The sequence below is a fragment of the Pan paniscus genome, chromosome 5, assembly GCF_029289425.2.
Source record: "Pan paniscus chromosome 5, NHGRI_mPanPan1-v2.0_pri, whole genome shotgun sequence".
NCBI lineage: Eukaryota > Metazoa > Chordata > Mammalia > Primates > Hominidae > Pan > Pan paniscus.
Window position 1 is genome coordinate 131,419,810 of NC_073254.2, and position 15,510 is coordinate 131,435,319.

Sequence of the window (15,510 nt, forward strand, 5' to 3'; positions counted from 1 at the left end):
CCTGAGTATTTTTTTTCCCTTCATGATGACGAATACAAACAACAGACAATTATATACAGCATAGTTAAGTACTATGTGGGGAAATACATTAAACATCTAGAAAAGATACTAAACAGATAGAGGTACAGAGGTGGTTTCTGCAAAACCTTAGAGAACCTCTCTAAGCAAGAGACTAAATGATGAACTAGAGGCACTTTTTTCTCTGAAGAGAGGGAAGAGTATTCACGTAAATAAAACTGCACATGTAAAGGGTCACGAGAAAATACGGCTTATTCAGGAACTGAAACCACTGAGTAAGACTGTGACCTAGTGTCAGAGGCAGGGATAGAGAAGTAATGAGAAGTAAGAGCATGCAGAGCCTGTTAAGACATTTGAAGAGGTAGTGAAATTTGTCTGAGAGGTGAATAGCAGAAAAGTGACATCACCAGACTAGCTATAGAACACAGAAGACTACAGGTAAGGAGTAAATAGGCTGTTGTGGAAAAACTAAGGATGGTGGCTATAACAAGGATCATAGAAATGTACTGATTCAGGAGACATATAAGGGGTGAAATGATCAGGCCTTGATGACTAACTAGATGTGAAGGGTGAGACAGAAAAGGGGCTGAGGGTGATGCCTAGATTTCTTGCTTAAGCAGCTGGTTAGTGGTGGTGCAATTATTTGAAAGGGGAAGAACTGTAAGAAAAATTGGTTTGGGATTTTTTGGAAGGGGAATAAGGATAAACTCCATTTAGACACAAGGGCATTTAGGTATAGTGGGGATCCAATAATAATATTGGAAATGAATCATAAAGAAAATAATAATCATTTTATTAACACAGCAGAGGTAACTAACATTTCTGAGCACTATATATTGGATACTGTGCTAACGTACTTTATTACAAGTAATGTTTATTACAAGTCTGTGGTACGATCATCTCCATTTTATAAATAAAGAAATTATCTTAGATTTAAAAATCACACAAAAGGTAGAAGAGCTCTGAGGTGGGAGGACCACCTGAGCCCAGGAGTTCCAGGTTACAGTGAGGTATGATGGCGCCACTGCATGCCATCCTGGGCAACAGAGCAAGATCCTGTGTCTTAAAAAAACAAAGGGGCTAAAATTCAAATCAAAATTTCTCTGCCTTGTGAGCCCTCACTCTTAACCACTTGGCTATTCCATCTATCCAGTAGATGGTTTGATATATTGTTTAGAAGCTCTAGAGAGAAATGAGGCTATTCATATACATTTGGAAGTCAAAAGCATAAAGATAAACAAAAACAAAAGTTAAAACCAAACAAACCCATGGGAGTAAATAAGTCTGTAGAGGGAACAGAAAATATACAGAGAAAAGATGAAAGTCTAAGGCAGAATTCTAAGGAACAACCATAGATGTTAAAATGTAAACCAACAAAATGGCAGAAATATGATTGATCACACTGGAATGAGAAAAACTAGAGGTGGTATATATCACAGAAGCTAACATTTAGGATTGTTTTAAGGCACCATAAGCATCACCATGAGGTCGAAAAGTAAGGACCTAAAATTGGATTTAGCAACACAGAGGTCATTAGTGAAAGCAATTTTCAGTAAAATGGTTGGGGTAGAAGCCATATTGTAGTAAGTTAAAGAGTGAATGGGAAAGCCGAGCACAGTGGCTTGTGCTTGTAATCCCAGCACTTTGGGAGGCTGAGGCAGGCGGATCACTTGAGGTCAGGGGTTCTAGACCAGCCTGGCCAACATGGAGAAACCCTGTCCTTACTAAAAATACAAAAAAATTAGTCAGACGTGGTGGTGGTGCCTGTAATCCTAACTACTCAGGAGGCTGAGGCAGGAGAATTGCACGAACCCGGGAGGATGAGGTTACAGTGAGCTGAGATCGTGCCATTGACCTCCAGCCTGAGCAACAGGGCAAGATTCCATTTCAAAACAAACAAACAATGAATGGGAGGTAAGAAGTTGGATACACAAAGTATAGATAAATCTTTCAAGGAGAATGGCTAAATGAGAAAGGTGTTTCTATGAGTATGAATGTGTGCGTATAATTAGCAAAGTTTTATTAATATTAAAATGGAATTGGAAAGAAAGACGGGAATAGCCGATAGATGGAAGCGATCCTTGGAAACATCAAAGAAGATGAATCTTGAGCCTCAGAGGTGAGGAGGAAAAATTTCTTTCACAGAACAGGCAGCGAGGAGAGAATGGATGTAAATGCAATTTAAGGTTAAGAAAGCCTTAAGAGAACTTTATTCCAGTGGTTCTCAAACTTTTTGGCCCCAGAACCCCTTTCATTCTTAAAATGTTATTGAGGGGCTGGGCACGGTGGCTCACGCCTGTAATCCCAGCACTTTGGGAGCCTGAGGTGGGCGGATCACCTGAGGTCAGGAGTTTGAGACCACCTGGCCAAGATGGTGAAACCCCATCTCTACTAAAAATATTAAAAAATTAGCCAGGCATGGTGGTGGGCACCTGTAATCCCAGCTACTCAGGAGGCTGAGGCAGGAGAATTGCTTGAACCTGGGAGGCAGAAGTTGCAGTGAGCCGACATGGTGCCACTGCACCCCAGCCTGGGCAACAGTGAGACTCCATCTTAAAAACAAAACAAAACAAAACAAAACAAAAACAACATTATTGAGAACACTAAAGAGCTTTTGTTTATGTGGTTTATATCTACTGATATTTACTATATTAGAAATTAAAACAGAAATGCAGTGGTGCGATCTCGGCTCACTGCAACCTCCACCTCCGGGGTTCAAACGATTCTCCCACCTTAGCCTCCAGAATAGCTAAGACGATAGGAGCTTGCCACAAGCCCAGCTAATTTTTGTATTTTTTGGTAGAGATGGGGTTTCATCATGCTGGCCAGGCTTGTCTCAAACTCCTGACCTCACGTGATCTGCCCACCTCGGCCTCCCAAAGTGCTGGAATTACAAGTGTGAGCCACCGTGCCCCGCCTACTAATTTTAAAGTAACAATAAACTCCTATGTTAACATAAATAACATTGTTTTAAACTATATTTTTCAAAACAAGAACAACTTAGTGAGAAAAGAAACATTGTTTTACATGTTTACAAATCCTTGTTTTTACAGAAGATAGCTGGATTATTACATCAGCTTCTGTTCAATCTGTTGCAGTATATTGCTTTTGTTGATGTATATAAAGAAAATCTAGCCTCACACAGATATGGAGTTGAAAAAGAAAATAATTTAATAGCCTTTCATGTTACTTTCATTTTGTCACATAAATGTTACAAAGATATATAACCAAGGGTCAAAATTCAATAAAATAATTTTTACCATGTCCTAATGGATATTCTAATGTGAAACCAGCTTTTTTTTTTTTTAAAGGTGAGCGCTTAGTGGTAGAAAACACAATGATTAGTAGTTGATGTCATTACCCTGATTTGAGACAAGGTGCCGGATTAACCCACTATCAATGAAAACAGTGCAAAAGGAAAATCAGTATAATCTTAGTATAATAAAGATCTTAGTATTTTAGTATAATAAAGAGAATTCTGACCATACAAATCCCCTGAAAGCGTTTCAGAAATCCCCACTTCACACTTTGAAAACCACCTCTCTAGAATGATGGGTTCTGTTTTCCCTAAGAAGGTAAGGCCTGAGTAGAGGATAGAGAATAGTAAAGAGACAATTAACTAGAAAAAAGTAGACATACAGCACGCAAGGAAGGGTCTGGGTGAAGTTGAAAACCATGAATTTACAGTGGCACCAGTGTGTAATTTTTTTAAAATTTTTTTATTCTGCAATAATCAGAAACTGAGGCTTAGTGGAGAGAAAATAAATGGATGAATTCAGAACTGACGTTTTCATTTGGCAGACCAAAGAGTACCACAATTTTTGCTTATATATTTGGGTTACCTGTGTATTCTCTATCTCCCCAGCTTGTTGTAAGTTCCCTGAGGGCATGAACCATGCACACTTTGCTCACCATGTCTGCCCATCAACTTCCACAGAGCATCAAATAATGTAGGTACTTTACAAATATTTATTAAACATGCATAAACAGGTCTGGTATGGTGGCTCAGGCCTGTAATCCCAGCACTTTGGGAGGCTAAGGCGGGAAGATCACTGGAGCCCAGGAGTTTGGGGTTGCAGTGAGCTATAACTGCACCATTGCGTACTCCAGCCTGGGCAACAAAGCAAGACTGTCTTGAAAAAATAATAAATGAATAAATAATGATGAATAAATGAATGAATCCATTAATAAATCAGGAATTTTAGAATGGCATTGTGATAAGCTGACTATATAATTTAAAGCAAACTTACTGAGAACAGTTTAGTGTTTGCTATGGTTGCAAGGAAAAAAATTGATTGTATTTATAATTTGTTTATAGGTTATTTATAAAACACTTAAGCCTGTTTTAATCATGGCTCCCACTCCAGCACAACTTGTGGACGAGAAAGGGAAAAATGACTGAGGTTTACTCTCTTACCACTCTGTATGTGTGTGAGAGAGTAAGAGTCCACAGAAATTGCTCTTTTGTACTCCACGAATATGAGGAAGTATGAGTAGAGGGGAACTGGTACAGAACAGAAGTTATTTTGGGTAAGATCAAGGGCAGGATGTAGGAAAACTAGTTTTCAGTTACAAGGGAATAACCATTGGGAATAGAGCTGTGCTTCAGTGAAGTACTCAAATGGTTTAATCCAGGGTAAACCTCATGTTCTGGGCAGTCGTGCCCCCTGTAGTGCTTTAATTCACTATGGGAAAACATCCAATCTGTGTTTTACAAAACAGTTACTTTTTGGAACCCAGTACCTACTAGCAGAGAGGACCTCCTGAAAAAGTAATACTCAGTACACCTCCGAGGCCACTTTTACCCTAGCTTCCCACTATACATAGTGAAAATCCTTGTTTTGAATCTGAAAGGATGATTAAAATCTTCCATATATGTGCCCTTCTCTGCCCTCCAGGATGATTGAGAGGATAAGCTAGAGGCAGGGAGACTAACTGAGGGAAGAAAAAACAACCAAAACCAAAACCAACAAAAAACCTGGAATATAAAATTTCACCAACATCTAGTAAACAGTCAACAGGTTTCTGAGATCTCAAAAGCCCTCTCACTCTGGACTCACTCCTACATATTTCTCCTTGCTTTGAAGCTAAAGAGCAACTTTCTCTTAATGCTGAACTAAGGTCTGGCCAGAAGAGGCCTAACATCACACAAGGCAGCCATAATCTCTCCTTACCTACTTCTACGAACTCTCTAATCTGTAACAGGAAAGAAGCAGTTGGGAGCCTCCACCTCTAAAATATCCTTCATAGAGTCCAAGCCACTGGTCTCTCTCTATACACGTACATGTGTATTTTACGGTCTCTGTCTTTAATAAGACTACAAACTATAGAGGCCTTCTTTCTAGAATTTTTTTATTATTAAAATACTTCAATGATAGTTATTCATATTTTGGTTTCATTTAACTTTGTACCTTTTCACCATTGCAGGATTGTAAAGATAGATCTTCATAAAGTGTCTTTCCTTCTCATGATAACCATAAAAAGGCCTGAAATATAAGAAAAAAATATTTCAAATTATTTTCATAATTCAGAGATGAAATAATGCAACTTATTGTCCTAATTAGATTCAGCTGGCCAAATTCAGTCTTACATTTAATATTATCCACCCCCCAAAAAACAATTAAAAAATCCCAAACCTTTCAGTTAAACCTAGCACAGGTTAACATGAAATACTGAAGCTTTTTTAAAAAGTGTAAAAAATATCACTTTCTTTACATTACTGACGATGGGAATTAAAAATTATCACTCTGAAAAAACTATGGACAAAAAGGAAGAACAAACCATCCACCCCTTAATCTCAAACATCAAGACTCTTTAAGTGGCTTTTTGTTTTCTTTACTCCACATAAGAAAACATATTTTTGTTTGCTTTACTCCACATATGAGAGAAACAGACCTTTCAGCCGCCTTCTTCTGGCTCCCATTTTTTTGTTAAAAACTGAAGTTCTTCTTCAACAAAGTCCTTTAATTAACAACACTTACATTACTTTCCTTATTCAGCTGTTTATTATTATTTTATAAGTTCAATAAGCAGAGACAATGTACCTATTATATGTACACACAGCATGTATTTCAGTAGCTGATATGAATAAACCTGTAACACACAACCATATCAAGTGCAGCCTGTGAAAAAACTGTGTAGACAGGAACTTAAGAGACTGAAAAAGACCATGGACTTACTTAAGCAACCTAATCATGTTATGGCTGAGTTTTTTCTCGGGGTATCAGCTGGAATGAGGAAAGGGGGAAGCAAAAGGCTATATAACAGGGAGAGAAATCCTCGGTGCAAGATGAAATAAGCTGAACTCTCACATCATTTCAGGAGGATCTGAAACTACACTACAACCTCTGATATACAGAACACTATTTTCAAAGATGATGTAATTAGAAACAATACATAAACAGGCGTAAATTTGTGAATGAAATAAAAGGCTTTGTATTGGCTGAAAAGTGGTCTGTTAATACACGGTTAAATCTTTAGGTGGATAAACCCAATCACTCTTTATTTAAAAACATTGTTCCCTTATGACAGGCAGCAGATAATAGAATTTACTCTCATAGGACATCACCTCTCTGTGATGTCTAATAGTGTAGTGGACATCAAATAAAGGACTAATTTGGTAGCAGAGACATTATTTTGGGTATAAACAATTTTTTTAGTTGTTTTAAGCCATCTGTATTATTGTTATAAAGTAATTTCTGTTAAAAAAAAAAAAAAACAACTATTTACCAAGGTCTAAAGGGTTCCTCATCTCATCCTTGCCTCTCACTCCAATCTCAAGTCATACCATTCTTCCTTCTCCTCCAACCACTCTAAACATTTCAGACCCTCTAACTCGATCCCTCAAGTGGAAAGCTCTGCTCTGGACTTTTGCATGGCTTGTTTAATCTTCATTCAGAACTCTGCTTAATTTACCTTCTCAGAAAAGTCTCACCTGACCATCCCTCCCTCTTACTCTTCACCCTTTTCTTAACTTTTTATAATACCACTTCCCGTCTAGTTTGCTGCTGTATACCCTATTTTGTTGCCATGAAGAATTGGTTAAAGAAAGACACATTACATAAATGATATCATTCTCTCTCATTGGCAAATTCAACCTTAACTGTAGCCCTTTCCTGCTATGGTATTTTTCATATATACAAAGGTAGTTGTCTGGAAACATGGGTTATCTTCAGCCAGATGAATGGTTTTGCCAAAAGAATTCCTCATCAGGGAGACTCTTTGGGGGGAAAAAGTAGAATGGAGGAGTATGAAAGCAGATGTTTTCATGTTTAAAAAATTATATCTCGTAATTAGTTTTTTAAGTATATCAATAGGAAGGAAAATGAGTGTGGATAGCGAAAAATCTCACCTAATTAATTTTGATGGATTGAGAATCTCTTTATAGAAGATTCTCTAAAATCATGAGTGAGAAGGAATCCCAGAAATTAGCCCAAGGTCATGATCCTATCTCTTAACTCAGCCTCAGGATACTGATAGTCTAAAAAGAATAGAGTTAAACCTCATGTAAATGTTAATTTGGTAGCTAGATGCAACTTTATGTAACTTAAAGAAGTAGGAAAAATTGAAGGAGCAAAGGAATTAGAGAAGGTAGAATGAATGGGAAGGAAAAAGGGGATCTAGGGAAGAAAATGACCAAAAAATTAGAAGAAAAAAGAAAACTGCAATGAAAAATTAGAGTGAGCAGCTCATCTGTTGCCCCATGTATCCAGATCTGTAACTCAACTACTCTCAAAAATGTGGCAATGTCTTTAACAAATACAAAAATACAGGAAGATAAGTGACTATGTATTTCACTGGGCTGTTTGGAGACTTAACTTTGAAATGAGGATATATATAGGAAAGTTATTAGAAACTATCAAGAATAAACAAAACTAAAAGATAAAGTAGATAATTATCCCTAACATAATTGCTCCTGTTATAGGATGAGTGTAAACTTTCACCTCATTCATTTATCCAACCAAACAGTTATTGAGTCATCTCATACATGCTAGTGCACTAGCATGCAGTTTACATGCTAGTGGAAGAAACACATAAAAATTAAGTAAATAAATAAAAATTAAAATACCTGCAAACTGTATTAAGTGCTAAAGAAAACAAATAATGGGCTGAGATACAGAATAATAAAAACAATAATAATAATAATGCCCTACTTAAAATACCTTATTTTACGTGGGATAGTCAAAGAAAACTTCTCTGAAGAGGTCAATGATCTGGAGGATTGGGGAAGGGTAGAACACTCAAGGAAAGAAAATTGTACATACAAAGAACTTAGGTGAGAAACAACTTGGATAGCAGAGGAACTGAGAGAAGGTCACTGTTTCTGAATGGAATACAGAAAGCAGAGTTTCAGAGGTAGATGGGGTGAGGTCACATAGATTATGGCTAGAAGTTTAAATTGTATTCTATTAACAATATGAAGCCACTCAAGAATTTTTAAATGATTTTAAATTTACAGTATAAGAAGAGTACTTCTGCTGCTCTGGAATGAGATAAAAATAGAAGGAAATTCAATTAAAATGATACTATCATGGTCCAGAGGAAAGCCTAGATTAAGGTGGAAGCAGAGATTTAAGGTCTCCACTTGGATTTCATATGGACATAAAACAACTCAAATGTTCCTGTATGAGCTCCAGATCTTTCCTGTCAGTTGACTCTACCTCTACCTTCCGTCTTCCTAGCAGAACACCCTTAAACTTTTGCAGTCAACCTTGATTCCTCTCTCACAATCCTTACCCAAACACAAAGCAAATCTAATACATTAACTCAACCTTCAGAATAGATCCAGAAGCTGATGATTACTTCCCTGCTACCACCCTAGTTCAAGCCACACTATTTTCTTTTTTGTTTTAATTTTAATTCCTTGGTCTTTTCTACCTTAGTATCAAGCCACCATATTTTCTTACCCAGATTAATGTCCTAATTCTCTCCCTGCTCTTATTCTCGTCCCCCTACAATCTATTATTAATACAGTTGCTTAAGTAATCCTTTCCAGTTTAAGCCAGATCTTGGCTGCTCAAAATCATGTAATAACTTACAGTAAAAGTCAAAGTCCTTACATTAGCCTACTGAGTGATTAACAAACTTAAGCATGCATAAGAATCATCAGAAAGGCTTTATTAAAACACAAATTGCTGGGCCCCAAGAATGTAGTTCTACCAAGTTCCCAGGTGTGTCAGTCCCAGTCCTCCAAGAAGTAAATGCCAAATGTGAGAGAAAATGAGAAGGCAGCCAGAAGAAGCTGGCATAGCCACCAGACCTAGATACCAGTCTCATCTCAAGTGGACAGAGGGATGTTTTACAGATCTGCTTTAGTATCTTTGCCATGCTCAGTCATAGGGTAAGAGTAGCCTATGGAAAGCAGCTCATGTGGAGTGACAGATTGGAATTGAGTGTATAGTAGCTGGGGCCATTCACTCATTCTCTGTGTATTTGGAGATCTGAGAGGTATATTCTCATGGCTGTAAAACTAGGTAAAGCTAATGATAGTAGGTGATACTAGGAAACCAAAGTATGGAAACCACACTTTGAGAATCATTGGTCCTCACAGTCTCTACCATCTCATCTCTCTCTTATCTCATTTAGTCCAACTCTCCTTTACTCTTCCACTCTAGTCACCTGGCTTCCATGCTGTTCCTACTCCCTTACCTCCTTCAGGTCTTTGCTCAGATGTTGTTACTTTGTCAATGACACATTCCCTGATTACTCTAAAATTGTCACTAGTCTACTTCCTTACCCCACACTACTATTCCTTCTTATCCTGCTTGTATAGATTCTTTCCTTCCACACGACTAATTATCATATAGCAAATAAATTAATTTAATGTTGTATTTATTGGTTATTATCTGTTTCCTGTAGTAGAATGTAACTTCCACATGGACAGGGCTCTTTGTTTTGTCCAGCAGTATATCCCAAATGCCTAGAACAGTGCTTAGCACATAAAAAGTATTTAAGAAATATTTGCTGAATAAATTACTATATGAATTACTAATGAATTTCTATAGTTACAGGAAGCAGAGAAATGGGAAAGGAAACAACAAAAATCACTGTTGACTCTCTACCTTTCATTGCCATAAAAATTCATGTTAAAAAGTTACAGCAAGAAATTCACTACAGTTCCATTAGACTAGAAGTAAAAGAAATAGAGTTTATCAACTGAGTATGTTTTCCTCTAAACAGAATAGCAACATAAATATAAACAGAAATTATAAAATATATTATCATATACTTACATTCCTGATACTAATGACACTTTGAACACATGCTGAGCAGTGGAAGATGGATTGCCTAAAGCCACATTAAGTGCTCTGTCGATACTGAATGCCATCTGAGAAAGATAGCTTTCTGGCTGCTGTCCATAACCATCGTATGGCACATAGAGGTAAGGAAAGATGCCATGTAGATGAAGACATGTCTTCTGACCTAAAATGTAACACATTATAAAGTTTAGTTTCCAGACACAGTTTAACAATACAAAACTCAGAATGAAACTCATTTAAATGTTCTAATGGCAACACAGCTTATCTAAGGGAAGAGTTGAAAAAAATTAACCCATAGTTCAAAGTAACCAGTATTAACCACATTTTACAACAGAACATTTGGAAACATTGTGTAAACACAAGCATTGTATAATAGTGTGACTTAAACAGTAGTTTTGATGAAAGTATTTTCACTATTTAACCCTCATAATCCAACTAGTCTTGTGTACTTCACTGAATCATCTATAAATACCAGTGTTATGAAGGTTATAAGCACAGTGTTATGAAGGTTACAAAAATTCACAAAAAGTTTACTAAATAAATCAATGAATGCCTGTCTTGGCATTAATGTTTTCAAACAAGAGCCTTCCCTAAAAGAGAGGCAGCTCTGGGAGAAAGGAGAATGTAAAAGCAGTTCCAGTGTGAATAGAATTTTGCTATTGCAGTGGGAAGGAGGGTAAAAATGAAATTTTGCCATTAAAAGGAAAAAAAAAAGACAAAACCAAATCAAAACAAAATCTCTACAGATCAATTATCTATAATGGATTTCAGGGTATCTAAATTTTATATTTGGTGGTATGGAACAAGGGGAGACAAAAGGCCAACATGCACACTTCTCAGAAAACCAGTATATCAGTCAAGGTGCAGAAGGGGTAAATGGTGCTGACTTGCCAACAGACAATCCAGCACAGCCATGATAAAGAAAGTAATATGCGTGAGAACCCACAAAAGAAATGCCACAGAAACGATAATCTGTCCATGACAAGATTAAGTAACAACAATGGCAACAAAAAGCAGATGCACCATTGCTCTCATGAATCTGGCAGGGCTGTATGGAAGTGGTTACTGTCCTCAGAGCATTGTCCCTAGTTCCCCTTGGGTATGTGCCATTTGTCTAATCCAAACAGAGAGGAGAACAGCAGTGATGGAAGAACACAACCATTTTTCTCATGCTGTCACCCGCTCTCACTGTGCTGCTCCTGCCAACACAAGCCTCAGGCTTCTTCCCCACCCCTTATCCCTCCTCACTCTGCTTCACTGGGCCTTTTCTTTTGGTAGGAACGTAAATATTTGTTTGATCACTATTTCCCATTTATGATTTAGAATGATTTATATAAAATATATAGAAAGTAGTTCTACACTGTGTTGATATCTTAATGTTTACATTTCTTATAAAGAATAACATTAGCTTCTCTTATTTTTAAGGTACACTTACGACAGAAAAATAAATCTGGAACAGTTATTACATAAAGCATAGCAAATTTAGAAAGATCAGTCACATAATGAAACAAGATCTGATTCTCCGAACTGTAATATTCTGATTTGAACTACCAACTGTCGTGCTTTTGAAAAATTACAAATTGTGTTGCTGTTATACAAATTTCAGTTTCCAGTTTGGCTATTTCATTTCTAAATACAACATGGTATTAATTCCTAAATTTTATAGTTTTTCAATTCTTCAAATAGAGAACATTCAAACTATATTAATGAGTCTTAATAGATTTAATCAATTTACTGATGACTTACTTGAATGCTTTTTAAATATCTCATGAATAAATGTTATAACCATTACCCTTCTGGACAAAAACCACAATTTGACTAAGAGTAACTGGTATGCTAAACTACAGGTTGAGGGAGGTGGGAAGACAGTGAATTATTTCCTCTTAAGTTGACAAATGCAAGACCAGTGATTACAGAATTACTAGTGCAATGCCATATTTTACAAGCAATACTGTAAATTCCTAAGATATTTGTTTTATAGTCAATATATCTCAATAATGGAATTTTGGGTAAATTTTACAAGAAACAATTACAAAATTGGACTGTATTAATAGTTTCTTTATGGTCAGAGTGTTCACAAAGTGTCTTAAAAATAATTTTATATCCACTTTTCACATCTCCTGTGAAGTAGGGACCAGAAGAATTACCTTTCTATTTATAGGCTTCAGAACTATAACAATTTTGGGATGTACAATTTAGGAAAAAGGAAGAAATGATTTACTCAGCAGGTAATAGGGTAAGTGCTTTACCTATGTATTTCTAATTAGGATAATCTTGCAGTATTGATGGAGGTTAACGTTCCCAAAGTCACATAACTATTAAGCAATAGAATCCAGCTCAACAAAACCTAAAACCAATACTCTTTCCATTTAACCATGCTGGTTCGATGTTTTTAGAAAGTCAATGTTGGCTTCCTTAATTCCTCAGTTTTTATTTTTTATTATAATTGCCTGTTTCCTTATCTAACTTTCCCATTTCATGGCAAAAACTCTTAGGGAGGTGATATTGTGTTCAAATGAACACTATGTCCCCAGAACTCAACAAAAAACACATGGTATATGCTTAACAAACATTTATTAAATGAATTAAAGAACCCACAACAAAACAGAATAACTGCTTAAGGACAAAGGAATGATGTGAAAGCCTTTGAATATCTGAAGAAACACATCCACGAAAAAAGAGGGACTCTGATACAATTAATATAACTACCATCAGGGTTACAGGAGGACATGGGTGTGTGGGGTTGAGAAGGATCCCCAGCATATTGCACTTTCCTACCCTGAATGACCTGAAGTGCCATCCAAATCTGTAGTCACTCTATCAACACAGACGTACCTCTCTCTCCAGTGCTCCTGCAGCTAGAGATGGCTCAGTGCCTTACTCATCACCCTTCCTCAAGAACAACCTCCTGAAGAACAACCACAACACAAGGAATTCTCGGCATAGCACTAACAGCTCTAATATAGAATAAGAATGATATAAGAGAAAATGAAAGAAACAGGATAAAATAAAAAACTCAAAAGTTAAATAAGGAAAGAGAAATGTGTAAAAATGAACACGAGAGTCAACTGCTTTTTGGAAATAGTATGTCTTTTATTACCATAAAATTTGTAGTTCTGTAATTTGCTTTATCTTGACAAGATACAGACCACTTCTATTTCCCTCCGCTAGCTCTACCTCACACAAATGTGTGGAGATACAGAGCTGTAAAGTCTTTAGAGATAAACCAGTCTACTACAACTCCCGTTAGTTAGGATTAGGTTAAATTGTGAGAAAATGCCCCCAAATCAGTGGATTTAGCATTAAAATTAGTGGCTTCTCTCCTAAAAGAAGTCCAGAGGTAGGTAGCTGGTACTAGAAACCCAGCTTTTTTCAATATGTAGTTAGTGGTCTAATTAAGAACTTGTGATTTCAGTCCAGGCGCTTTTCCACTATACTTCTAGAAGTTCCACATACAGGATGCTTTCAAGAATGTTTTTATAAAATTAGTGAAAGTTATGGTATTTTGAAACCTTCTACTAAATGATTTTGGATTCTCTTTTTTTTTTTTTGAGATGGAGTCTCGCTCTGTCACCCAGGCTGGAGTGCAGTGTTGCGATCTCGGCTTGCTGCAAGCTCCACCTCCCGGGCTCACGCCGTTCTCCTGCCTCAGCCTCCGGAGTAGCTGGGACTACAGGTGCCTGCCACCATGCCCGGCTAATTTTTTGTATTTTTTAATAGAGACGGGGTTTCACCATATTAATCAGGATGGTCTCGATCTCCTGACCTCATGATCCACCTGCCTCGGCCTTCCAAAGTGCTGGGATTACAGGCGTGAACCACCGCGCCCGGCCATTTTGGATTCTTAAAGGATTCAGGGTATTAGGTATTTCTAGGTAACATATAGATTTAAGGAAAGAAAATATCCCTACCCCTTCAACTCTATTAACGTAAACTGATACATAAAAATTGTACATATATATGGTATACAACATGAAACTTTGATATGTATACACCATGAAATGATTAAGTCGAGCTAACATATCCATCACTTCACATACTTATTATTTTGTGGTAAGAACATTTAAAATCTAATCTCTTAGCGATTTTCAAGTATATAATACATTATCAACTACAGTCACCATGCAGTACAACTGATGTCCAGAACTTATTCATCATGTCTAACTGAAACTTCATACTCTTTAAACAACAACTCCCCTTCCCCTCCTCTGAAGGTTCCCACTTACTATCATGGCAAACTGAAGTTAGACAACAAGTCCAAGAGAAATAAGATCGTCTGTGGTTGAACAAGCCCATGTACACAGGTTTCAAAAATTTCAGAGTTTGAATTTTCCAATTTGATTGATGTTCCCTAATTCAGAAGCTGCAAAAGTTATTTTAAAAAGCGCCACCAAAACTTGACACCATGGCAAAACTCTGTGGAGCTGGCTACTTCCCATTGTGTGTAAGTACATAACAAAAGGCAGATGCCTCTTCAACAAGGAGTATGTGGGTGCTCTGAATTTCATCTTTCACGGAACCCAGAATTATACTAAACATTAAGTCCTTGGCAGGGCATGGTGGCTCACGCCTGTAATCCCAGCACTTTGGGGGCTGAGGCAGGTAGATCACGAAGTCAGGAGATCAAGACCATCCTGGCCAACATGGTGAAACCCCTCTCCACTAAAAACACAAAAAAATTAGCCAGGTGCCTGTAGTCCCAGATACTCGGGAGGCTGAGGCAGGAGAATGGCGTGAACCCGGGAGGCGGAGGTTGCAGTGAGCCAAGATCGCGCCAATGCACTCCAGCCTGGGAGACAGAGCGAGACTCCATCTCAAAAAAAACAAAAACAAAACAAAACATTAAGTCCTTTATATCCCAACATTTCTTAATGTCATTTTTCAACATTTTATTCTGCAATTTAGGTGTCTTGATTTGGTCTCTAAATTGCCCATCTAAAATCTTGTTAGCCTATTTGTAGTAAAATTACTTGGGGTATTTTTGTAGATTCAGTTTCGATAAACACAAAGACTAAATGTACCATTCCTCTAATTTGGGGGTCTGAAAACTTTTTCTGGAAGGTGACAGTAAATATTTTAGGCTTTATGGGACATGCTGTATCTGACACAATTACATAACTCTGCTGTTGTAGCCTGGAAGCAGCTGTATGCAATACTTAAGTGAACGGGCATGACCGTGTTACAATAAAACTTCATTTACAAAAACACGCAACGTGAGGGATTTGGCCCATGG

The 15,510-nt window shown here is 37.2% G+C and overlaps 1 protein-coding gene across 7 annotated transcripts in view; it reads right to left on the reverse strand.

Moving 5' to 3' along the window:
- The window catches only part of REV3L (REV3 like, DNA directed polymerase zeta catalytic subunit), a 187,317-nt gene that overhangs the window by 109,855 nt on the left and 61,952 nt on the right, over positions 1-15,510 (reverse strand). For all 7 annotated transcript variants that reach the window (XR_010112297.1, XM_003822205.7, XM_008975749.5 and 4 more), the window contains exons 2-3: positions 10,251-10,440; positions 5,430-5,504 (exon numbers count right to left, since the gene is read on the reverse strand). Coding sequence is in view for 6 of the 7 variants with exons in the window: in XM_003822205.7 (XP_003822253.4) it covers positions 5,430-5,504; positions 10,251-10,440 (265 nt within the window). In the remaining variant the exon portion in view is untranslated. The remainder of the gene's footprint in view (positions 1-5,429; positions 5,505-10,250; positions 10,441-15,510) is intronic.